General features: G+C 39.8%; 1 protein-coding gene across 1 annotated transcript in view; it reads left to right on the forward strand.

Annotated features, from left to right (window-relative positions):
* The window catches only part of LOC116310778 (A kinase (PRKA) anchor protein 6), a 175,576-nt gene that overhangs the window by 75,495 nt on the left and 74,348 nt on the right, over positions 1-25,733 (forward strand). The window contains exon 9 of the mRNA XM_039603722.1: positions 2,459-2,579. Coding sequence (XP_039459656.1) covers positions 2,459-2,579 — 121 coding nt within the window. The remainder of the gene's footprint in view (positions 1-2,458; positions 2,580-25,733) is intronic.

Consider the following 25,733-nt stretch of genomic DNA (forward strand, 5'->3'; position numbering starts at 1 on the left):
GTGATGAATATGTATGCGGCTTTCTGGGTAACTGTGATTTTCAGTAAGTGTGTGTTTGTGTATTTGAGTGATTTTCATGCGTGTGCTTCAGAGAGCACCTCTTAATGTGTGGTCGTCTTGCCTGGCATGTACGTGCAGTGTGTGTGTTTGTGTGCGAGTCACCGTGGAAATACTGTGGGTCTGACAGAGCTGTCAAACTGTCGTCGTCAGCGACCGGAGAATTCCAAACAATTTCACCGCTAATGTTGAGAAACATGTTGGCGATCCCCGCCGAGACCGAAAGCCAGCGAATATATAAATAATAAACACACACGCACCTTAACAAAACGGCTGACAGTAATGCGCGTGTTTGAGCAATCGGCCCCTGTTCCAGCAGCATAAATATTTGATGTGATCCTGTGTCGGGAAGGGGGAGGTGAGAGGATGAGGGAGGAAGGGGAAGAGGGAGGTGATAGTGGGAGGAGTGAGCTGAAAAAGGGGAGGGAGAATAAGGGAGTAGGGAGAGGAAAGATGTTAAGAGAAAGAAGGGAGGTAGAAAGGTTTAGAGAAAGTGCTAGGAAATAAGAAAAGGAGGAGGAAACAGAAAAAAGAGAGGTGGAGGAGAAAATCTGGGCAAGAGGAGAATGTGGGAGGCAAAGCCATGACATTGAGAGGTTGGAAAAGTGGGATGAAATGGAGAAAGGTGGGGGTGAAATCTGGGATAAGGAGAATGGGGAAGGAAGTGGGATGAAGCAGCAAGAGGTGGGGGGATGACAGAAGACGTGAGAGTATAAGACTATTTATCGTACTACACTTTCAATTCAGTTTAATTCAGTTTTATTTACGTAGCGCCAAGGCGCCTCGAGGCATTGTGTATTGTAAGCTAAAGACCCTACAATATTAACCACGTCTGAATACAGTTTTACAAAATTAAAATTAAAACAGTTTAGAAATTTAAACAGCCTAGGTGCTGATTGTATAAACTGTCATGAACACAATATCTAAATATCTTAGAAAACACATAGTGGATTTTTTGTGTTAATTCACTTACTAAAGGCAACTTAAACATTTTGACATTACTGCTCATGGAATTTATAAGTTATAAAAAGGTCCACATGTCCAGGCCTGTCTTAAGTTTGCCACTGAACATCTAAAGGATTCAGAGAGGGCTTGGGAGAAAGTGTTGTGGTCAGATGAAAATAAAATCAAGCTCTTTGGCATCAATTTGCCGTCTTTGGAGGAAGAGAATTCCTGGGTGTGACCCAAAGAACATCATCCCTACAGTCGAGCACAGAGGTGGAAACATTATGCTTTGGGGTTGGTTTTCTGCTAAGGGTACAGGACGACTTCCCCGCTTTGAGGGGCCAGTGTATCGTAAAGTCTTGAATGAGAACCGCCTATCCTCAGCCTCACTGAAGATCGGTTGTGGATGGGTCTTCCAGCATGACAGCAATCCAAAACATACTGCCAACAAAGGAGTGGCGAAAGAAGAAGCATATTAAGGTCATGTATTGGCCAAGCCAGTCTAGAGACCTCAGTCCTTTAGATAATCTGTGGAGAAGCTGAAGCTTGAAGTTGCTAGGTTGCAGTCAAGAACCAAAAAATATTTAGAGGGTTTCTTTAAAGAGGAGAGGACCAAAACCCTGCTGACATGTGTGCAAACCTGGAGACCAACAACAGTTTCTCCAACAAGTACTAAGTCATGTTTTGCTTGGTAATCAAATACTTATTTACTCTGTGACATGCAAATCAATCTATAACTATTATGTCATGTGTTTTTTTCTGAATTTGTGTTTGATATTCTGTATCTCTCCATTAAAATTAAACTAGCATTAAATTACAGGCTGTTCATTTCTTTGGAAGTGAGCAAACTTGCAAATTCAGCAGGTATCATATAATTGTTTCTATAATAATCTCACAAGCCAACTAATTTAAATGAACTGTCAGCTTTGCCACAGAGAGTGGTCCAATGTTCAGTCGTTTGTTGGTGGCTACCAAAAGCATCTGACTGAGGTGCAAGTTGGTAAAGGACATTTAACCAAATATTAGTGGGGGTGTATATATACGTATTTCTGACCCGGTGTGGATTTGAGAAAGTTCAAAATAAATGCAACATAAGAACCAACTCTATAAAATCCCAAATTTACCATGACATTCAAGCACATGATTTGTAAACTTATGACCGCAACTATAAAATGTAACAAAATACTCCCTGGAACGACATTTTAGTTTTGCTTTTTGACAGACTTTTTTCTTTCTGCCTTCTGCTTTCTCTTTCTGTACAACAAACTTTATCTGTCAGTCAGTTTTTAGCCATGTGCTTTATCAATATAACAAGATCCACGTTTCCCTTTGCCGCAGGACAAAAAAATGTTACAATAATAAAGGAAATAATAAAATAGACGAGATGAATCACAGCAAAACAAACATTTAACTATAACAGTTTAACTCTTTCTTCTCTCTCTCTTCCTTTTGTCAGTCTGCAGGAGTTTGAGGCTGAATACCAGGAGCTGTGGGATTGGCTGATGGACATGGACGCCATGGTAACAGACAGTCATCAGCTGATGTTGTCAGAAGAGCAGAGACATCACCTCTTCAAGGTAAATAGTGTTACTTTCACCAACTCACAGTACATGTGAATAGTATAGAATAGACATGACACTTCTGCATCCAGTGTGACCGATGCTTTTCCAAATATCCAGCCTGTGGGCGCTGGGCCATGAAGGGTAAAACTGTGCATTGTGATGAAATGTACCATGGTTATTTCTGTGTATCAAACTACTGCCATGATCTAAACTATGCTTCCCTTAACACTACAGTGTCCATAATAGTGTAACTAGGGGTAATCCTTTCAGAGAACGTATTGAAGTCTGCACCTGCTGTGGACTCTTTTGAGGTCTGCACCAATTCTATTTGATATTCTTAAGCAGGCTGTGCACATAAAACCTGCAAGTCTGGACTTCAGTTTGCATCGAAGGGACATGGCAACAAGTGTGTGACTTACTCTTCATAATCTGGTTGGAAGAAACAAGTAATCAAGTTACTGGATAGCTTTTTGTCAGCTCTCACAGTGTACACATTTTTACCCAATTGATGCGTGATTGTGCTAGCAGTGTAGTGGTGAAATGAACATATGCCATGTTGGAATAGAGTAGCCTTGTACATTTTAAATCATTGTCAGTGAGAACTTAGTGATATAACAAAAAAAAACAGACATACTTAGAGATAAAGGCTATTGGTCAAAAAAACAGCCTAAGAAATAGACTGCAGCCATATACTGAAAGATCAGCGTAGCTTCCAGGTCTGAAAAGCCAATGTACAAGTGCTTGGACTCTTTCATATGGCCAGCAGGGGTGACTTCTCTGGTTCCAGAAGGAACTCTAATGATATAGACCTCTATGGTCCTTCAGAGTCTTTGTTTAAGACCTCAGTAAACTAAAGTCTTTCAAGTTTTTCTGAATGCAACATGATGTTCAGTTTGTAAATGACGGTCCCATTAGTGTCAAAAAGGAGGATGAGTTAGGGCATGCTGGAGGGCATGCCTGGCATGTGATTGACAAGTTGCTGCTATATGACTGTGCACTGTTCTTCTGTTTTACAGTCAGATCCACCTCATTCTCCTGACATTTGGATTCAAAAAGCTAAGATCCCAAAAGCAAAAACTTTCAGGTCAAGGCTTCACAAAACCTGATCTCACTAACTAATAGGCTATGTTCATTTTAAGCTGATGCATTCAGAGATGTGCAAAAATTTTGTACATTTTGTATAGTATGATGTTTCCAAACATTCACAAAGGGCCCATCAGCTGCTCTGCTTCCATCATGGACGTGCAGCACTGACTTCAGTCTCAAAATAAAAAGAAAACATGTAACTGTGTAGAAAATATAAGTGTTTGATGCAAATATTGCCCGCCCACTTTGGCTGGCTTCCTCTTTCCTGCCCTAATTCCTCCCTCCACCTCAGATCTCCTTTTTCTAGCCAGACACACACACAAACATACACCCTGTCTTCATCCTCACCAAGGAGAATAGGATTACAAGGCATAGCCTCCCTCATAACCATATCATAGAGAAGGGTGTGTGTGTGTGAGAGAGAGAGAGAGATTGTGTGTTTGTGTAATGACATCACTGCAACCAGATGAGTAACGCAGAAGAACAGGATGTGTTACGATTAGAGATTTCTGAATTGTCCTCTTCTGTCCTTTATATTCTTACAAACACACACAGGCATGCACACAAAAAGGGGAATCTAATGAAAAATATACTTGTTCCTACACTTTGTAACAGTTTAAAAAGTAGAAGTAAGTCATATTTTGACAGACAGCAAATGAAATAATGACGTATGTGTGAGCTGGTGTCACATGTGTACAATTCAGATTCACTCAGTTGGCAGATGTTCATGAATCAATGTATTAATTTCACTAGTGTCAGGTTGGAAATATTAAAAATGGTTGGGTGGATTAAAAATCGAGACAAAAACTTTTGGTGGGTTTTTCCAAGTAGTGGAACCTTTTGGACCTAAATCCACTCACAGTTCCAGTGTAATGCACTTCACAGTCTTTCCTGGGCTAGGCTCTACATTATCAGGCTTGACTAAATTTTTAACTTCACAGTCTCAGCTGTACAATATTCATGTCACAGTGCTTGCAGTGATTAATTATTTCATTTTAGTTCTCAGTTGGAGGTTTGGGGTATTTCTAACGACAGTAATATTTCTCATTTGTGAAATACTGCCTATTGTCAAAAGAGCTTCTGTCACTGGGAGCTGCAACTAAATAAAGTAATGAAATGGATCTAAACTGGTTTCTTTTATTTACAAACCACGGTAAAAAAAACAGCGTATTCTGGCTAGATGCTAAATATTTGATCAGAGTAGCATGATTGGTTACATTAAAAACAGGTACATGAATTCATCTCACAGTTTTCAGATATTTCACATTGGACATAAAAGACCAATAACCATAACAAATCAGTGTTACTGATGCTGGACATTTTAACATTTTGGAGTTAACGTGTGTGTCAACCATGCAACTGTATGCATGTATATTCATTAATGGTAATAGATCACTTGCGTGCACATACTCTGGTTTTGGAGATCAAACTGCTGACATCTCTTTCTCTTCTTACCCACAAGGCACTGCTGCGAACCAGCAGACATGTAACTTTGTGTTGTTTTCCACTCTTTTTCCCATCCTTCAAACGTCTGTGTGCGTGCGTGCAGACATGACTTATTTAGTGGCCGATGAGACTCACCTGGCCTGCAAATTATTGATAAGTGTAAAGATGAACCTAATTTCTCCATAGGAGTTGCACTTAAATATTCATCTCCATATGAATATTCATGGCAGCGATGATGCGTGCATGAATATTGGATGACTCTGGAATCGCTGGGCATTCTCTTCTTCTCCTTTCTCCCTCGTTCTTTCTTTTCTCTTTCTCTCTTTTTTTTTCTTTTTTTTTGATGTGTCAACTCTACTGCTAAAATATTGATGTGGAGCTCAACAGCGTCTCCTCGCCCGGTCCAAGGTCGCTTTCTTATACTGTTTCTCTTCCTCTCCACCGCTGAGACTTACGGAGACAGGTCTACAGGCCTGTATACTGTAAGCTGCTCATATAGGGCTTTTTTTGTATCTTATATAGGTTGTTGTGTCTGCTTCTTTATTTCAAACCATGGCAGATAAGCACTCACATCCTTCACTTGAGGAAAAACATCTCAAACTGTAAAAACACCATAACAGTGAATCCATTGCATTCATGTAGCAGCTATAAAATGTGCTTGAAGCCCCACCAACTTTGTATCCTTGTACTTTCCTCGTATATTTACGGCTGTAGATAGCACTTTGTCTTTCATTTACCTGTATTTCTGCATTTAAACAAAAAGCATTTTCCCATTAAAGTGTTCAATTAAAATCATTACTGGTGTATTCAAACCTCTACCAAAGGGATTAGTCATTCATTTGAGTAATATATGGGTATTAATGGCAAAAATTTCAGTGTTTTCTGCTTTCCAACCTGGGGATTTGTTGCTTATGACTGTTTTATAGTACTCCTATTTGCTGTCTTTGGGTGCTGAAATACTGATCAAATAAATAAATGATGAATTGAAAAGAAATACAAGATGATAAAGGCAATTTGAAAATATTAATTAACTGCAACTTTCTAAAGATATAACAAAACTATATGTATAACATTTCCATTCAATTTTAATTATACAGCATCAAATCACAACAACAGTCGCCTCAAGGCGCTTTATATTATAAGGTAGACCCTACAATAATACATAAAGAGAAAAACCCAACAATCTGACCCCCCTATGAGCAAGCACTTTGGCAACAGTGGGAAGGAAAAACTCCCTTTTAACAGGAAGAAACCTCTGGCAGAACCAGGCTCAGGGAGGGGCGGGGCCATCTGAGAGAAGGAAGACAGGATAGAAGACATGCTGTGGAAGAGAGCCAGAGATTAATAACAAGTATGATTCAGTGCAGAGAGGTCTGTTAACACATAGTGAGTTAGAAAGGTGACTGAAGAAGAAACACTCAATGCATCATGGGAATCCCCGGCAGCCTACTCCTATTGCAGCACAACTAAGGGAGGATTCGGGATCACCTGATCCAGCCCAAACTGTGTGCTTTAGCAAAAATGAAAGTTTTAAGCCTAATCTTAAAAGTAGAGATAGTGAGAACAGCATAACCAACTGTCTAGTTTTGTTTAGGCTAAAGCTGCATGCTGTAATCCAAACCAATAGGAACAACACACTGTGACTGCTGATTTTCTAAGAATTAAGTTTAAACCAGTGGCTAGTTGGAAAATTAGTGAAGACTAGTGTAAAACTGTGATTTCTGACTTGCTTTAAGCAGAGACATTAAAAGAGAGGGACACGGCACTCAAAGAATCCTAAATTGAAATCTATGGGAGCATTCTTTAAACACAAACATGACAATTTCTCTGCTCAGCCCAACAGGGACACATCCACTTGTGCTGCTGCACTGACGAATGTGCACAGCTGAGTGTCACCACAGTTTCAGTTATCTGATTACAGGCTGATCTCTTTGTTATCAGAGTGTTAGCAGATGTACTTTTCATTTTCCTTGGCTTAATGTATCCATTACGTGAATTAGCATGGCATTAGTTCAGCCTGCTGGTAGGCGCAGGAAAAATAGTTTATTTAAACCTTTTTTTTGGCAGAAAGTCGCCAAAAGTTTGAATGTCTCTTCTCCAGAATTGTTCCCAGGAGCAGAATACATAAAAAGAAGATAAATAAGGTACAGTAAGTAATGCAGTGTTATATTTAGACATGATTTCAAAGATAGACTTAACAACATGTGGGAATAAATAAAGCAATCGTACTAATAAAATAAAACTAGCGTATTGAAGAAAGGACATGATGTACTCTTTCCAACTCACTCATAACAAGTAATGTTATACCAGTCCTCTAAGGCTGGAATATCCTGCTTAAGCCATTTCTTTACCGTTTCTTTCCTGTTCACTAAACTCTAGATTCCACATTTTGTTTTAAAGTTTGCAGATGGAGAATTTATAAATCTAAAAAGAAATCCTTATTCCTGGAACTAAACAAATATTTTTCCCCATTATACTGACTAATTCTGCAACATTTTTTTTCGCTACAATATATTATAAATATTTGGTAACTGATGGTTGTTTGGAAGCCACAGTTTCTCCAGCAGCTACAAGAGCTTGAGTGATGTGACCTCTGGATTGGAGTAATGCAATATCCACGAAGACTCTTCCAGCCAAACAACCCCAGCGAGCCTTAAATGTTATTCTCAGTCCTCCATTGGAAAGCACAGTTTTGCAAACAGATTTCTGTTTGTTCATCTGATTGTTGGGTTTTCTCTATATTATTTTAGTGTCTTTACTTAGTGTCTTTAAAAGATGTAGTGTCTTTAAAGCACCTTGAGGCAACTGTTGTTGTGGTGCTATATAAACTAAACTGAATTCAACTAGCTTCCCTCTGCTATTTTTGCTTTATGTAGGTACTGATTCCCTTTTATATTCTTTAGATCACGTTTAGATCAGAGTCTGCCTAATAGGCACTGAAAAGCACTTTTATTAAGCTGTTGAGTGCTATTTGAATCTCTTCCTTAAAACTATTACTGTGGTGGCACACCTGCAGGAATCTGAAGAGGAATCAGTTTTTTAACTTCTTTTTAACATTTTTCAGTTGAAAGCCTCACTTTGCACAGTGTCACTTTATTTAAAAAAGGTACAATATGAGGAGAGACACTTAATGTTCCATTGCTTATGGTTTGCATATAATTTATTAGGTACAAAATCAATATCGTGTCAGCACCTTCTTTATCTCTTCTATCAAACTAACCTTGATGATAATATTTTGCCATGTTTTCACAGATAAATTAATCCATTTATTACCCAGGTCCATTAGTTTTTGGATCAGTCTTTTATCACCCAGTCATGCTTGAATTGGAATATACCCAGAAAAGTGTTCTTCACTTTCCTTCCATCTTGCTTTGCACGGTAGTTTCAGAATAAGTCTGAAATATATTCATTTTTTAAGCAGGGCAATACAAGTCCTCCCTTGTTCTTTTCCAGTATGCAGGTTTAAAGTCTTATTCTCATTTTTTCCCTTGCCAAATATACTGTGATACTAATTTGTCCCATTTGATTGAATTGCTTATCATTTATTTCAATTGAGAGTGCTTGGAATAGTATAATAACCTGGGTAAGATGGTCATGCAGATATCCTCAGACCTCCCATCGGTATCTTTCTTCACACTTACGTAATTCAAAGCTCACTTAACTGAAAATTTAAACACTTACGCCTCTTTTGGAATCCTGGGTACAGGAAAATGAAAACTAATTGAACCTCCATTTTTTTTAGTTTTTCATGTTCCAATTCCACCAAATGAGTCTTTCAAGGAAACGTTACTTCTGTTTCTTCCTTCTTAAGTTTAGCCATAAATTTATCCCCTTAATTGGGTTTCCTAGAGCGTTTAGATTATAGCTTGCTACTTCAATTTTACATGGTGCTTATATACACACCACTGCTGGTGCAATATCAGTATGTATAACAGTCAGCTTCCATTTTAAGGGCTTTGATGGCTTCATGGCTCTAGTAGAGTATGAGTGCAGAGAACTTAGAGGGCCCTCTTCAGCTTTCAGGCTGATGCTCAGATCCAGAGGTTTAGAAGGTACCCAACAACATCATTACAAGCTCATAACATTATCCCACACATAGTTTAGAATAGAATGTATTTAAAAGTTTTGTAGAATTAATATAATTAAAGAGTCTTGTAAGATATTTTGACAGAGATCACTCGATATTAAAGGTAGCCTACTTTTCCAGCCCATTCTCACTCCCAAGGTGTAATATAGTGGGGATTTGTCAAGTCCCGAGGCATTCCTGAGGAACTTATGCTATGCGCCAGGTTATGGATGAAATCCAGTAATACACGTTCCAGCCATGTATTCCAGCCATAACCCTAACCTTATCCCTAACCTTAACCAGCACTATAATGACGTTAGATAGTGTTTTCCAAAGCGATTTAAGTAAAACGAACGTACAGGTGTAGTTTTATTCCAAACGGTTCTCATGTTTCCTCATCTTTCCGATCTCGTAATATAGGGATGTGTTGGGTGCCCGGAAGCGTAATATACTGACGATTTGTCACCTAGCGTAAAATGTTGCGCTTTGGGGGTGAGAACGTGTTGACTTTTCAGGCATCTCGATGGTACAATACCTGGAGCCGTTCTTTAAAGCTTTGTTTCAATCCATTTCCATTATGACTGATTCAGTCCAGGAAGGATGTTGGGTTTTTGAAAACTTTAACTGGGATGCCCCCTGATATGTATAGTGTCGCCTGCTGCTGAGCTGTAGGTCACCATGCTGCCTTTGTAAAACATTGTTTTATTTTAATTTTTTTACTGTTGGGAGCCTCTGTTTATCCTCCGTGCTGTCTAAGGTGGTCTGAAATGAAGTTTTAATTCATGCAAAAATGTTTTTTCTCTTTTCCTTATGTCTCTAAACAGAGCTGGATGTAATGTAAACTACCACTGCAATCCATATTTATTATGGGAGCACTTCATCCAACCTTCTTATGACTGTGTTAGATAAACATTCAGTCATAACAGGCACACTATTATTAACAAGAACACAACACATAATATGTGGGAGCTATGTTAGCAAGTGTTATATATGCTCATGCAGTACAAATGAATGCTTGAACATTTCACTACTCCTGCCTCTCTCAGTTTGTGTGTATCCTGCAGAAAAGCAGCTCTAACCCTCTTGTTTTTGCAGTGATTTTTTTTCACTCCATGTGACCGTTAAAGAACCTCGCTGTGCTCCCCTAAAATACTGGGGGGACTCGACCTTGTAACCATAGCAACAGCAGGGCCCAACAAAAGTTGGGGTTTTTTTTGGAGGTGTGGGTGTGTGAGTGTTTGCCTTTGCATGGTGTGGAACTGAAAAAGCAGTGTGTATGTGGGCATTTTTGTGTTGTTTTTGTGTGTGTGTGTCCTCCGGAAAAGGATAGCTGGGCTGACAGTTGTTCTGCGAGTAGCCTTGGCAGGCCGAGGCTCTACTGTTTATTGTGATGTTAGAGTGAGGCACTTATCAACCTTGGAAAGCAGGGAGGAAGGAGGAGAGGCGTGTTTGTGTGCTCTTTGATACAGATATGTGTAGTGTTCCAGACACATAAGTGAATCTGGAGAAGAAAAAAAACTTTTATGTAAAATCCTTCTAGTTTGTGGTCAACATCTGGAAAGTGCTTATTAAGTTTCTAAGGGGAGTGAAGGCTCACTTTTGCTGTCCTGAGATCTTCATCTACTGCCAAGTATTAAAAAGTACTACAATATATAGTATACAGCATACAGTCATATATTTACATTTTTAAAAATGCCCTACATACTATCATGTGAAAAATAAAGTTTCCACCAAACTCCATGCAGTGCAATTAAAAACTAAGTACACCCCGTGAGTCAGTGGCTTGTAGAACCATCTTTAACATCAGTTTCTTGATGTAATCATTTATCAGTTTCTCACTTCATTATGCAGTTATTTTGCCCCACTCTCCTTGAAACTGTTGCATCAGTTCATTGAGATTTGCAGGCATTCATTTATGTGCAGCTCTCTTCAGGTCCTGCCATAGCATCTTTAATGGGTTGAGGTCTGAACTTTGATCTTTTTTTCTTTTTTAGTCATTTTGTTATAGATTTGCCGGTGCATTTGGGATTGCTGTCATGTTGCCTGATCAGTTTTGAGTCAAGTTTTAGTTGTCAGACAGATGACCTCACATTTGACTCAACAATACTTTGTTATCAAGAGAGGTTATCAAGAGGGGTGGACTCAATGACTGCAAGGTGCCTAGGTCCTGTGGCTTCAAAACAAGCCCAAATCATCACTTCTCCATTATCATGCTTTACAGTTGGTATGAGTTGTTTGTGCTGATATGGTGTGGTTTTCACCAAACAGGATGATTGGATCAGATCAGATTAGAAAATTTGCTGTGCATTATGGCCAAATTTGGGTCTCATTGCTTCAAAGGACATTGTTCAGATGTGGTTTGTTCAGATGAATCTCCGCAAACCTAAGCTTTGCTGCCATGTTCGTTTCAGAGTTAAGAGACTTTCTCTTGGGAATCCCATACTTTTTTAATCATTTAGCTTAAACTGTAGAGTGTGAGATGTAGCTCTTGCTTTTTTTTATATATTTCTCTGAGCCTTTACCTTGGGGTGAATTTGATACGAAATCCACATCTGGAAAGATTGGCACCTGTCTATAATATTCTCAACTTGTGAATAATCTTTTTCACTGTACAAAAATGTTACTTAAAGTTAAAACTTTCTGGAAAAGACCTCATAAGCCTTCCCAAATTCATGGACAGTAACATTTGCTTCTGTAAGATCATTGCTCATGTCTTTCCTCATTGGCATTTTGTGAACATATAATATCGTCAGTTAATTAAGTGCATTTGATTAGCAACATGTGGCTGCTCCTCACCTTCTCTAGGGGTGTATTTAGTTTTTCACAGAATTTTACATCTTCCATCCTTCCATCACTTGTGTTCAAGACCCTGAAATACTTAAACTCCACCCTTTTCCAACCAAAAATCATGGTCTTTGATTATCAGCTGCTAAATCTCATGCCAGCTACTATATTCTGGTGCAAGCGTTTTGCAGATGATGTGGTTTTGTTGGTCAATGAAGCCAATGAAACCACATCATCTGCAAAAAGCAGAGATTCTGAGGCTACTGAATCAGACAGTATCCTTTATGGAAATTCTGTTGTGAGCTGTCTTTGGAATTCTGTTGAAGTTCTGCCAGAGATGGGAGTTGACAATCTCTGTCAGACATGCTCACTGCTCCCTCACTACACATTTGGGTATGCAATGCCATCATCTAGCATGTGCCCCACCGCCTGATTCAGCTCACCACCAGGTGGTGATCAGTTGACAGCTCTGCTCCTCTAGAGTGCTTAGAGCATACGGCTATGGATCTGCCAAGATGATTCCAAAATTGCTCATCGACTTGTGTCCTAGGGTGTTACATGCATTTATGGACACCCTTGTGCTCAAACACAGTGTTTGTTATAGACAAACAGTTGTTACCATGGAAGTCCAATTCAATTCAATTCAATTCAATTTTATTTATATAGCGCCAAATCACAACAAAAGTCGCCTCAAGGCGCTTTATATTGTACAGTAGATAGCACAATAATAAATACAGAGAAAACCCAACAATCATATGACCCCTATGAGCAAGCACTTTGGCAACAGTGGGAAGGAAAAACTCCCTTTTAACAGGAAGAAACCTCCGGCAGAACCAGGCTCAGGGAGGGGCGGCCATCTGCTGCGACCGGTTGGGGTGAAAGAAGGAAGACAGGATGAAAGACATGCTGTGGAAGAGAGACAGAGATTAATAACAGGTATGATTCGATGCAGAGAGGTCTATTAACACATACTGAGTGAGAAAGGTGACTGGAAGGGAAAAACTTAATGCATCATGGGAATCGCCGGCAGCCTACGTCTATTGCAGCATAACTAAGGGAGGATTCAGGGTCACCTGGTCCAGCCCTAACTATATGCTTTAGCAAAAAGGAAAGTTTTAAGCCTAATTTTGAAAGTAGAGATAGTATCTGTCTCCCGAATCCAAACTGGAAGCTGGTTCCACAGAAGAGGGGCCTGAAAACTGAAGGCTCTGCCTCCCATTCTACTTTTAAATACTCTAGGAACAACAAGTAAGCCTGCAGTGCGAGAGTGAAGTGCTCTAATAGGGTGATATGGTACTACAAGGTCATTAAGATAAGATGGGGCCTGATTATTTAAGACCTTGTATGTGAGGAGCAGGATTTTGAATTCAATTCTGGATTTAACAGGAAGCCAATGAAGGAAGCCAAAACAGGAGAAATCTGCTCTCTCTTTCTAGTCCCTGTCAGGACTCTTGCTGCAGCATTTTGGATCAGCTGAAGGCTTTTCAGGGAGTTTTAGGACATCCTGATAATAAAGAATTACAGTAGTCCAGCCTGGAAGTAATAAATGCATGAACTAGTTTTTCAGCATCACTCTGAGACAGGATATTTCTAACTTTAGAGATGTTGCGCAAATGGAAGAAAGCAGTCTTACATATTTGTTTAATATGTGCATTGAAGGACATGTCCTGGTCAAAAATGACTCAAGGTTCCTCACAGCATTACTGGAGGCCAAGGTAACGCCATCCAGAGTAAGAATCTGCTTAGATACCATATTTCTAAGATTTTCAGGGCCGAGTACAATAACCTCAGTTTTATCTGAATTAAGAAGCAGAAAGTTAGCGGCCATCCAGGTCTTTATGTCTTTAAGACATTCCTGCAGTTTAACTAATTGGTGTGTGTTACCTGGCTTCATGGACAGATAGAGCTGCGTGTCAGCAGTGAAAATTTATGCTATGTCTTCTAATGATGCTGCCTAAGGGAAGCATGTATAATGTAAATAGAATTGGTCCTAGCACCGAACCCTGTGGAACTCCATAATTGACCTTAGTGGGTGAAGAGGACTCTCCATTTACTTGAACAAATTGGAGTCTATTAGATAGATATGATACAAACCACTGCAGTGCAGTACCTGTAATACCTACAGCATGTTCTAATCGCTCTAATAGGATATTATGGTCAACAGTATCGAACGCTGCACTGAGGTCTAGCAGGACAAGCACAGAGATGAGTCCACTGTCAGAGGCCATAAGAAGATCATTTGTAACCTTCACTAAAGCTGTTTCTGTGCTGTGATGAGCTCTGAAACCTGACTGAAACGCTTCAAATAAGCCATTCCTCTGCAGATGATCTGTTAGCTGTTTGACAACTACTCTTTCAAGGATGTTTGATATGAAAGGAAGGTTGGAGATTGGCCTATAATTAGCTAAGACAGCTGGGTCTAGAGATGGCTTTTTAAGTAAAGGTTTAACTACAGCCACCTTGAAGGCCTGTGGTACATAGCCGATTATTAGAGATAGGTTGATCATATTTAAGATTGAAGAATTAATTAATGGCAGGACTTCTTTGAGCAGTTTTGTAGGAATGGGGTCTAAAAGACACGTTGATGGTTTGGAGGAATTAATTATTGAAGTTAACTCAGAAAGATCAATTGGAGAAAAAGAGTCTAACTTAACCAAGTCCAATAGGAAAACACTGCTTGGGTTCAAATCAGGCAAGCCATTTCTCCCAGTCTCATATAATTTGGTCACACTGTCATTTGCTGTTTGAATGTTAAATTCCCTCAGTAGGTCAGTCTAGTTCCCAGATGGGGCGCCTTCAAGGATCCGACTTCAGGGACCCCAAGAAGCCAGGTACTCTGAGTGCAAAAGTGCAAATGACATTCAGGACTTATTCCCTGATCCAAAGACACAAGGAGGCAACCCTCTAGGCAGAGTTCGATCCCTGACTCCCCAGCATGCCAAGTATCCTTGGGCAAGATACTAACCCCAAGTTGCTCTCCAGTATGCATCCAGTATGAATGTGTGTGAATGTTAGCCCCTCCCCTTCGTCAAAATAGAAATATTTTGTGAAATGAAGATCAAAAGAAATTCTGATAGTAGCTTTAGTTACAGTGGAATGTGATCAAGTTTTTCACAGTAAACTTTTATCCATGTCTTCTCCTCTCCGTTCTGTCTTCTGTCTCCTGTTATTTGTCCAAGTGATTATTTTTCTGTGTGTGTTTTTTCTTCATCTTTCCGTGCAGGGCCCTGTGTGTGTTCATGATGTTATGTGTACTCTGTTTATTCTCACTTTTTAAACTGCATGTTTCAGCTGTGTGTCCCTGACTGTTTGTGTGGATCCAGCTGGTGTGTGTGCCTTGTTTTGTGTTGGTGTGTACACTGGGGGCCCACAGCGAGATGAAACAAGCATCGGACCTTGTAGAGAGTGTCAACCAATCACACATCAAGGCCCATGAAACTCAGCCAGTAGATGATCAAGGTTCTGTCCCCAAGTCCACAGGAGGCGGCGCTAGTGGTCTTTTCCTAGAAGCACGTGTGCGTTTGTGACATTTCACAGACCATGATAATATTTAATTGAAACACAGAAATAACTTCACTCACCGCACACACACGCATGCACACAGCTAATAAAAATACACAGGGAAACATTAAAGCATGGAGTTAATGTGCAAGCACACACATAAAGTGAAAGCACGTCCCACACATTTGATGTCTCTTTATCATATATAAACACATTGGGTATCAGTAAAAGTTTAAATTACTAATGAAAAACAGCTGGAGGTAGGACTGCAGCAGAAAATAATAGAATACAAAAGCACTGGAGATGCTGTGATTGTTAAAACGCAGTTCAGAATCAGTTGATACTTGTTTCAGCCAGTTGGATCTAATTCTTTGTATTCATCCAGCAAAAACATCTATCTTGGTTACTTGAACCTACATAGTACTGGGCAGTTTTTAGCTAATACTTGTGATAGGTAGCTTTCTGGTTTGTCAATATTTTCAAGGAATATGAAATAAATACTTCACAAATGTAGTATTTAGCATGTGTTTTTGCATTGTGTTGTTGAAATATGCAAGGCCTTCCCTGAAAGAAACACTATCTATATGGAAGCATTTGTTCCTCCTAAACCTATATATTCTTTTCAGCATTTATGGTGCCTTTCTAGGTGTGCCAATTCCACAGACACCCAAACATACATACCAATAGAAAAGAGACAAAGAGAGACCAGAAGTGGGAGAAAAAGATAGAAAAGGCAGGTCACACAGGAGGACAAGGAGACCATGAAAATACAAAGAGATGGTCTTGAATTTGGCATTTTCATGCATTATTGAGCCCTGATAACAATAGTTAAACAATATTGTTTCTGTCTATGCGATGGAGGCCTTACATGATGAGATAAAAGGAAAGCAAGAAGGTGAAGGAATGGTTACAGAAAGTGTAAGTGGAGGCATACTTAACACTCAGGGTCTTTGGTAAAAATCAGAAATTTCAGTTCAAGATTTTATGTGAAACTGTTTCATTGCATTAAGTCATCACACATGTCCCCCACCCCTCTCTCTCTTTCTTTGTCTCTTTTCCTCTCTCTCCCTGTGGCGAGTTCCAGTGGAGTCCAACTAATTACAGTGGCTATCAGGACTGTGTGTGTGTGTGTGTGTGTGTGTGTGTGTGTGTGTGTGTGTGTGTGTGCATCCCTGCCGCTAAATTCTCATTTCAAATAGCCCATGGTGCTCTGATGGAATGCTGGGCTGCAGACACACACTTATACACTCACACGCTCGCACACACACCTGCTCATTAACTGGGTTCCAAAACCAATCAGTGTGGGTGCGACAGAGTGCGAGCTCTGTCTGAGGCTGTACACACAAGCAGTGTGTTTTCGCTGGTCGTCTGGTTATCTCTGCTTTAAAGCAGAAGGAGAAACACAGAAATGATTAACACAGACTGATACAGGGAGAGAAAAGACTATAAAACGTCTTTATTTTTCTAAACAAAAGCAGTTTAACCCTTTGAGTAAGGCCCATGACTTCTTTTCAGAGTTATTACAAGGGCTCGTCACTATAACTGATTCAATTCCGGTTCACAAGGTCCCGATTTGATTCAAGTTTGACTCAGACAGTAAGAAATATTATAATTCTGATCATTTATCAGTATATATCCATAATTTTATATCTATGTATAAAAACATAGCTGACACTTGTGAGATTCCATCACAGGTGTGAGGATCACAGCAGATATCTTTGTGTCAAAGTAGGAGATTTTCCTGGCCTGGCTTTTTATAGAAGATAACCGCCTTAAAAATATTCTACAATAGAAAAAAAGCTGAAGAAAACCATGAATCAATATATAAACATTACCTGATGCTGCTGAAGTGAAGCAGAGCAAAGTTACAGAGGGTTTATTAGAGACAAGCGTTTTGCAGCTTGGCATAATTTGTAAAAGTTTACATTTCTTCGGTATTGAACAGCAGAAATGAGACTTTCTGGTTGGAGGTCATTTAAAAAAAGAAAAACAGAAGCTGACAGCACTGCACATGAAACTGTACACAACGATAAACTGGTGCGTAGTAAGCACGAAAGCACAATAAGCAAACAAATAATGCAGAAAATTGAGATTTGTGATGGTAAATTGGTCTCTGAGTACACTGGGAGGGAGCTGTGCAGGAAGTAAAAGCAAAAGTGACAATGTTTATCAAATGTGAAGCATAGTTTTGACCTTCTTTTGCTGCTGGTTCAATAAATTTTGGTCAGAGTGACAAAACCTGCAGCTTCAGAAACTGACGGCATGTCCACGTACGTGCTGTCAGGTGAACGTCGTGTTGTTCAAGCTAAAATCGATTTGAATCGGGAAATCAATTTTTTAAACCAACCCCTAGTTACTAAATCCCCTTATTACACCATCATCCACTACAAAACACAATTCCTGATCTATTTTGAAAAATAATTCACATTACGTAATTCAAGTTTGCTCACTTAAAAAATACTAATAAAAATATTCACGCATGTACAGTTTTTTTTTCACATATTGGTTTATTTGTGTGCATTGTAGTTCAGCTTCTCATAGGTGTTTTCTAACTGGAGAGAGTGACCGATTTGCACGGATGCAAAGTAATTTCCATTATACGCTAAGCAAAACATTTTAGATAGGCTTTTGAGCTGTCATTGTACAACCTCCGCTCATCTAGCTTACAACACATCGCACCCAAAAGGCCTTAATGCAACAGACAAAGTCATCATCCTGGGGCAACAAGGCAACTCAGCCGCTTCATTTGGCAGATCTAAATCTCAAGTCATCTTACTCTGGCTGAGTGAGCAACTGAGGGACAGATGAACTACTAGAAGACTGATCTCAAGACTGGAAATGTGTATTTAACCTGTTAAGCCCCACGCACCTGGTACTGGGGGCAAAAGGGAGGAGATCACGTTTAATCGGTTATAACATGGGGTCAGAAATATAAGTCCCAACATGTGTGATGTCCACAGAAACTTCTGAATCTCAGCTAAAATCTTATATAACCCATTTCTACAACCACTAAACACAACAAAAACAAGCCATGATTAAAAGAGCAGTTACGTAAATGTGCAAAAGTCTGCTAAACAAACCAAACCAAACCAGAAATTCTTCAGGCTTCATGTAACCGGCTAAAGAAAGGCTAGTTATCTTCCAGAGCTATCACTGATTCCAAACGCCAAGTTTCACCACGCTCTGACCAAAATTCACTGAAAGAGCCACAAAAGAAGACCACAAAAATACAAAGCGGTGCAAATGCGCTAAGACAGAAATTGGCTTACCGTCCCAATTTCCTCCGTTACTTTCACCGGTAGCCGATAGCCTCATGATTATCAGCAGTTACCACGGCTAACTAGCTGCATCAGAGCCATTTCCATCAACAACCCGCATTTTAGACCCTCCTACAGACACATGACTGGACAGACGCTACATGCAGTAAATGTGGGCCCACGTGGGGTTTGCCTTTGCAACTTTTGATTTGTTGAAGTGACGTGAACATGGCATCATTACGGTGATCCTATTGGCTCAAACGATTAAAAAGAGGTGTCAATCATGCAAATTGACCAAAAGAAACTAAGGTTACAGCCCCTCAAAGTTTAAAGGGCCAGAGGCCAATTAAACGCTCCATGGCCACGGCAGAAAAGGCCCATTGCCATGTAAATGTAGTTCAATTCTTCAAAAAGATTCAAAAACAAGCATTTTCAGGGCTGTTAATAAAATTAAATCATTTTTGCTCTTTAATACCTAAGAAATTCAACTGACATGGTTTCCAGTGTGTGCCAAAATTGGACATTTTTATACAACTTCTGGATATTTATGTACTGACAGTAGTGGTGCAACGGATCACGGTTGATCCATAATCCGAACCGATCCCACTCCACAGTTCGGGACGCACGTGATCTGAAGATTCGAAAAAGAAGGAAAAAAAAGTATGTGTATGGTGCGCGTGGTCAGTCTGTCAAGCGATAGTTATGGCCAGCGCTAGCGGTCCATGTGGAGGAGCAGAGGAGTTTTTTAGCAGCCCTTTGCTCCCCAATCCGATCGGGCTAAAGCTATTACAAAAGCTACTGGGGTGTTTAGCTGCAGACGGGAGGCCGTATTCCCTTGTGCAAAACAAGGGGTTTAAACTATGATGAACGTGCTTGAGCCAAGCTATGATATCCCGTTGCACGTCCACTTCAGTGACAAGATCGTACCCAGGCATGTATGAGCAGGAAAAGTTTAAAGTTATGGCTGAACTGTCCCAGGCATCTTCTGTTGCCCAACTACAAATGGGTGGAGCTCCAGGTCAACGGAAAGCTACGTGACCGTGACCGCTCATTATATCACAGCAGAGTGGTAGATACAAAGCCCTGTACTGCCCTATACTGCATTTGTTTTTATGTAATAATAATAATAATGATAATGAGTCTAGAGTTGAATGTTTTTAATAGGCAAAAAATACTTAAATAAGTTAATAAGTAAATGTTAAAATTTTGTCTTTTTTTCTTTTTTTGCTGATCCGAAAATTGATCCGATCCGTGACTTAAAACCGTGATCCGATCCGAACCGTGAGATTTTTGATCCGTTGCACCACTAATTGACAGTGCTGTAATTTTTCACAGTTTCACTTTAGAAACATAAATCTTTGCAAAGATGATGGTTATATGTTGGTTACTGAATTTTTGGGATGAAATGTGAACTGAAGCATATTTTTAAATATGAATATATATGTTAAATATATGGTAAAAATAAATTTAAAAAAGTAGGCAAAGATAAAATCTACTTACTTTTTCTGTGTTCCAGTCTCAGTAACTTTGACAAAGTAATATCTTTATTTTGATACCAAAATTGTATACATAGAGTTTTTAATTGCAGTCAAATACTCAATTAATTTTAGGCATTTGATTTTCGAGCAGGAAGCTCAGAAAACTTAAAAATATATTTCATCTGCACAGGTCTCATTATTGATGAGAGGTCAGGGTAACTGACACATGATTTAGTTTTGGAATTTTAAGAAATATTGACTAGACAGAAGTGTCAGTCATCAAAGTTATTCTGTGGCTCTCGCCATACTATTGGAATACCAAAGCTCTTTCTCTTTACACATGCCTGGCAAACTGAATAAGGTGCCCATGGCTTGGCTTGGTCACCAGCTTCCTTCCAAAATGATCAAAGTGTACCTTTTTCATACAATCTGTTATGTTTATTCACTGTTGGATGTAGTGAAGCATCCAGAGATGTAGCAATAAGCATCTAAATCATGTTTACAGTGACGTGATAGAGCAAAATGATCTGGTTCTGATACAGCAGATTTCTTCTCTACCTTTCAAAATGCTTCATGCGACGTCTCATTCACGCAGATTCATACAAGCACTTTTTTTTTCTACATCCGAGTGCTCTAAGTGTAACATTCACACACACTGATGAAAGCCACTCAGTGTTTGTGGTTCAGTGTCTTGTCTGAAGCCTATCATGTCCTTACACTGAAGCAGCCACTAACCTTAAGATTAGGTAGATGACTTGCATTACCTCCTGAGCTACAGCCATCCCGTGGATGTTCATTTGAAATCAGCAAAAGTGTGGTGTTTTCTAAAATTGCCACTTTAAGAATGTTACTTGGTTAACACAAGTTGGTATAGTTGCGGATCAAAAACGTGGATAAATGCAAGCAAAATGTAAACATAACCAACTTTTAAGCGTTTGAAGAAACAACTTGTAATCCTGTCTGTCTGGAGAGGAAAGCCTCCTGTAGAAACACGATGGAAACACAGAAGCTTCACTTTCTCTTTCTGTCCTCGGTGTCTCTCCTCTCTCGCTCTCTCTGTCTCTTCATCTTGAGCCCTGAGGGCAACAGTGAGAGTACACAACCTCACCGGGAGGCTGAGCACACCGACACACACGGTCTAGGTTATATTCCAGTAGAGAGTCATGCCTGAGAAACATACAGAAGGCTTAAGTCCTATATCCTCTCAGCTCTGTCTGTTTTTCTGTCTCCTCTTTCTGCCGTCGCTTTATCTGTCAGTGCATCTGTCTTATTCTGTTTCACTGTGGAATATCGAGTCAGGTTTCAAAGAAAAACACAAACGTATGCATCTTTCATCAACGCAGACAGACGGCCAAACACAATGAACAACGAAAATAGAAAGTAAAGTATCCAAAGCAAATATTATATGCATGTATGTGAGACATAGTTGGAAATTATTAGTTTTAACTGCTAAAAATTCTAACCTGCAATAATTTAGGTTTTACCCAAATCTTCTCAGATTCAGAGAGAGAGAGAGGGAGGGAGGAATGAAGATGAATGTTAACCCGAGAGGGAGAGAGAGGGAGGCTGAGAGAGGGAGGTAGAGAGAAAGAAAATCTTTAATTAGAGACAGATGACTTTGCCACGCCTCAGAAGGCTGGAATTACACTGCAGGCTATGAGGCGAGGCTAATTTCACATGTAATTGTTGCTGCAATCCTCGCTGTGCTCCTAACGCTCCCAACCTCCCTCCGTACAGGAGGAGAGAGGGAGGATGAGAAGGGGACGGGAGGGGAAAAAAGAATAAACAACTGGAAGAAAGAAGCAAAAGTATTTTGTTCCTGCAAACATCTGTATAGTGACGTTTTCCAACCCTCTTACTGTAATAACTAAGACGGAGGAAGAAAGAAGTAAATGGGAAAAAAGAGATGAAAAGTAGAAAATAAAGAAAGACCAAATGTTAAATATGGAACAAGAGGAAGCAAAAGTAAGAATAATAATAAATTGTATACTCTGAAATGGATGGAAAGAAATCAGTGGTTAAAAAAGAAGAACTGATGAAACTCTAAGAAGAGAAAGAAGAAAGGAAGGTGAAAACAAGAAGAATGAAAATGATGCTTCACTTAATGAAAGAAAGAAGTAAAACGAAGGAAAGAATTGAAAGCTAAAGGATTTAATAAGGAAAGAGGAAAAAAGAAGGGTACAAAGGAGCGAGCATAAAGTTATAAAGAAAAGATGGAAAGAGAAAAGCAAAATGTGGAACAAATACTGCATCTTGAAAATCTGAATGTGCTGACATGTGACTAAAAGTTCACGATTGAAAAAGAACAATTAAAGAAGGAACAAGAAGAAAGGGACTAAAAGATCCTCCACATCTGACCTCTGTATCTTTAAAATGACACACGCAGAAAGAAAGCCTGACTGTAAATACAAGGTGGAGAGAGAAAAAAAAGAAAAAGGATGCGGGCGAGAAATGAAGGAGAGAATCGTTTAAAAAAAACACTTTGAAACAGCAAAAATCTCTCCTTATCCTACAAAAGAAACTTCCTGCAGCTCAGGAAAATCTCTCTGTCACACACTCACACACGCGCTCCTCTTTCTTTCTTTGTAGACTGATACTCCCCTTTCTTCTCTCCAGAGACCTGCAGAGCTCTGCTGCTGCCGTGGTGTGTGTCTGCCGTGTGTTCACCGTGTGTGTGTGTGTGTGTATCCGCGTGTTGGGAAACGATGTGTTGAGTCGAACGTTTCTCGGCTCATACATCCTGATGTCGCGTTTTGTCGTTTGTCGCTGCTTGTTATATGAGCAGAGAACTGAAGTCCTCTGGGACTGTGTCTCTTTGTGGAGGTGTGTGTGTGCGCGCGCGTGTGTGTGTGTGTTTTTTTCCTCACTTATCTCCGTATATTTCCAATCCCTCAGTCAACTCAGTCAACTTTTGTCTGTCTTCATGAGTTTTTTATGTGTGTATGTGTACCAGATGTTATTTGGGCATAAACAATGAAGACTCAAAGGACTGTGTGAGGATATGTGTCCTACACATCTTCCACCATGAGAAGAAAAATAACAGCATTTTCTCATTGGAATGTCACTTACAAGTATTGCAGAAAATGTAGACCAATCAACCACAGCATTAAAGTAAGCTAATGCTGTTAAGTCACAAGGACACTGGGTTAGGGTCCTCGTAGTTTGGAGGCTCGTTCAAGAATCTGGGCTCTTGCTCCTGTGAGATTGCAATCTTTAAACAGGTAGCAGGTGTCAAAATAATATCCAAAAGAATGCCAGGACCCCAGGCTTCCTAGCAGAGTATTACATCAGTGTTAAAGTCATTACCTGTCCCTATTGTCTGGCTATATAGTGTAATATCAATCAGAACAACACAAAACAAAAGAAAGAACCTAAGTAGTAGTAATAGTTAACATTATGCATGAACTCGTACAATAATACGTCCATGTATAAAGAATAACCAGCTAAATGTCTCAACAGCAGCACTGACAGCAACAGAATCTCCAATGAGTCAATAAGAATATGATATGAAGGCAAAAGTTCAAAAACGCAACATTTCAAAACAATGAAAAATTCAAGTGTGGGTTTTTACTCATTGAAGTATGACAATTTTGTGTCTGGCCTTCTGACTTTTATAGTCCCCAAGCGGTCTGCTTCAGACATGCAGACTACACAGTGTTTGTGCACCAGACCGCTGTGAGGACAGTGTGAGGGCACACAAACTACAGGCAAGGCTCGAAGAGCTGAAAATTTCAGCAGCAGGTGCTGCATAAAGACAAACAAGCGCTAATATGGTCACCCTGGGACACACTACAAAGAACACTTGAAATCACTAATGGAGTAAATAATCATGACATGAAAAGTAAGTATTTTTGAAGCCAACAACCAGGCATGATTAAAATGGCCTGTATTTGTATAGCGCTTTACTAGTCCCTAAGGACCCCAAAGTGCTTTACACATCCAGTCATCCACCCATTGGTGATGGCAAGCTACATGTAGCCACAGCCACCCTGGGGCGCACTGACAGAGGCGAGGCTGCCGAACACTGGCGCCACCGGGCCCTCTGGCCACCACCAGTAGGCAACGATGATTACTGCCTGACCTGTTGAATCAAGAAGTCACTGCATTAGAAGCTGTTTGTCAAAGTAAAGTAAGCTACAAGATCGCACAAGCAACACATCTAAGAAACAAAGTTACTGATATCTGTCTCTCGTAGTTGTGGGAAATCTTCCGCGATCAAAATCCTAGTTCAAACTCAAATCCGATGCTTTGCCATGACCTTAAACAGGCCGTCCATGTGAAAACTCATTGCCAGTTCTATCAAACTAACAAAACAACACAGCTGCTGGGCCTGCAACACTTTTTCAAATTCTTCATTGCATATTTATTGGTAAGTCAAACAAACTTCCATCATGGATACTAATTTCGGAATGTAACGTTGCATTTGCAAGGAAATAATAAATACCCAGCGAATTGGAATTTATTACAAATGCTTCTGTAAAAATTATATAGATTTCAATAATCCTTGTATACGTGAGGAAGTTTGTAAAAAAGTTTCATTCAGATTGGCCCACCCATTAACCATGAGATAGGGTATCTTCTAGTAAATTGTAAATGGACTGATTGTTATATAACGCTTTTCTACTCTCCTAGAGTACTCAAAGTGCCCTCTCTGTTTGAGGGGCAGCCAATCAGAAGAAAGCTAGCTTCACTGGGTTGGGACAAGAATTTATACGTGCCTGTTTTGCCCAGTATGAAGTAAATAAGGATTATTTTGAACTGGGTGTTATGCAGAGGTGCAGAGTCCAAGAATATGTGCTAGCAAAATGTAAACATGGTCAAGTGTAATGTAATAAAAATCTGGTCTGTTTAGTGGCTGATAGGGAATAGAAGGGATAACATGCACTTGGTTCCTTTTTTATATGTGTGTGTGTGTATATGTGTTGGTTGACCTTGTGTACCTTTCATTTAGACCCTTCCATAAATTCCTTGAGGTTATTGTTGAGTCTTTCTTGTCTGTGTGAGAGCACATGTGTGCACATTGTTGTCATATGCTTTCCTTGGCAGCATGTTTGTGTTTTCTTTTCACAGTGCGTACAGTGTATGAGCTTAACCACTCATGTGTTTGCAGCTCCACGCGTGTAAACAGTGCGTGTTTTTGCCGTCTAAATGTGCACACATGCAAAGTGTGTGTTTGTATCTCCACTAGCTCGTGCTGTGTGTCTTTGTGTCAATGTGCGCATGTGTGTCTCCGCACTTTCTCACATTTTCTCATATATGTTTCAGTGTGTGTGTGTGTGTTCACATCAGACCTCTGTGTGTCTTTGTGTGCTCGTACTCTTTCTCATCTGTGTGTGTGTGTGTGTGTGTGTGTGTGTGTGTGTGTGTGTGTGTGTGTGTGATTATGTGTCCTGTGGGAGGCTGTTTCCTGTGCGTTTGTTCTGTCAGTCTTGATAAAGTCGGGGATATATCTGCTTTAGAACAAAGAGACACGACTCAGCAGCATCTCGCCAACTTTCCTCCTCTTTCTCTCTCTCTCTCTCTCTCTCTCTCTACCTCTCTCTCTCTACCT

Source organism: Oreochromis aureus, linkage group 19 (assembly GCF_013358895.1).
Source record: "Oreochromis aureus strain Israel breed Guangdong linkage group 19, ZZ_aureus, whole genome shotgun sequence".
NCBI classification, from domain to species: domain Eukaryota; kingdom Metazoa; phylum Chordata; class Actinopteri; order Cichliformes; family Cichlidae; genus Oreochromis; species Oreochromis aureus.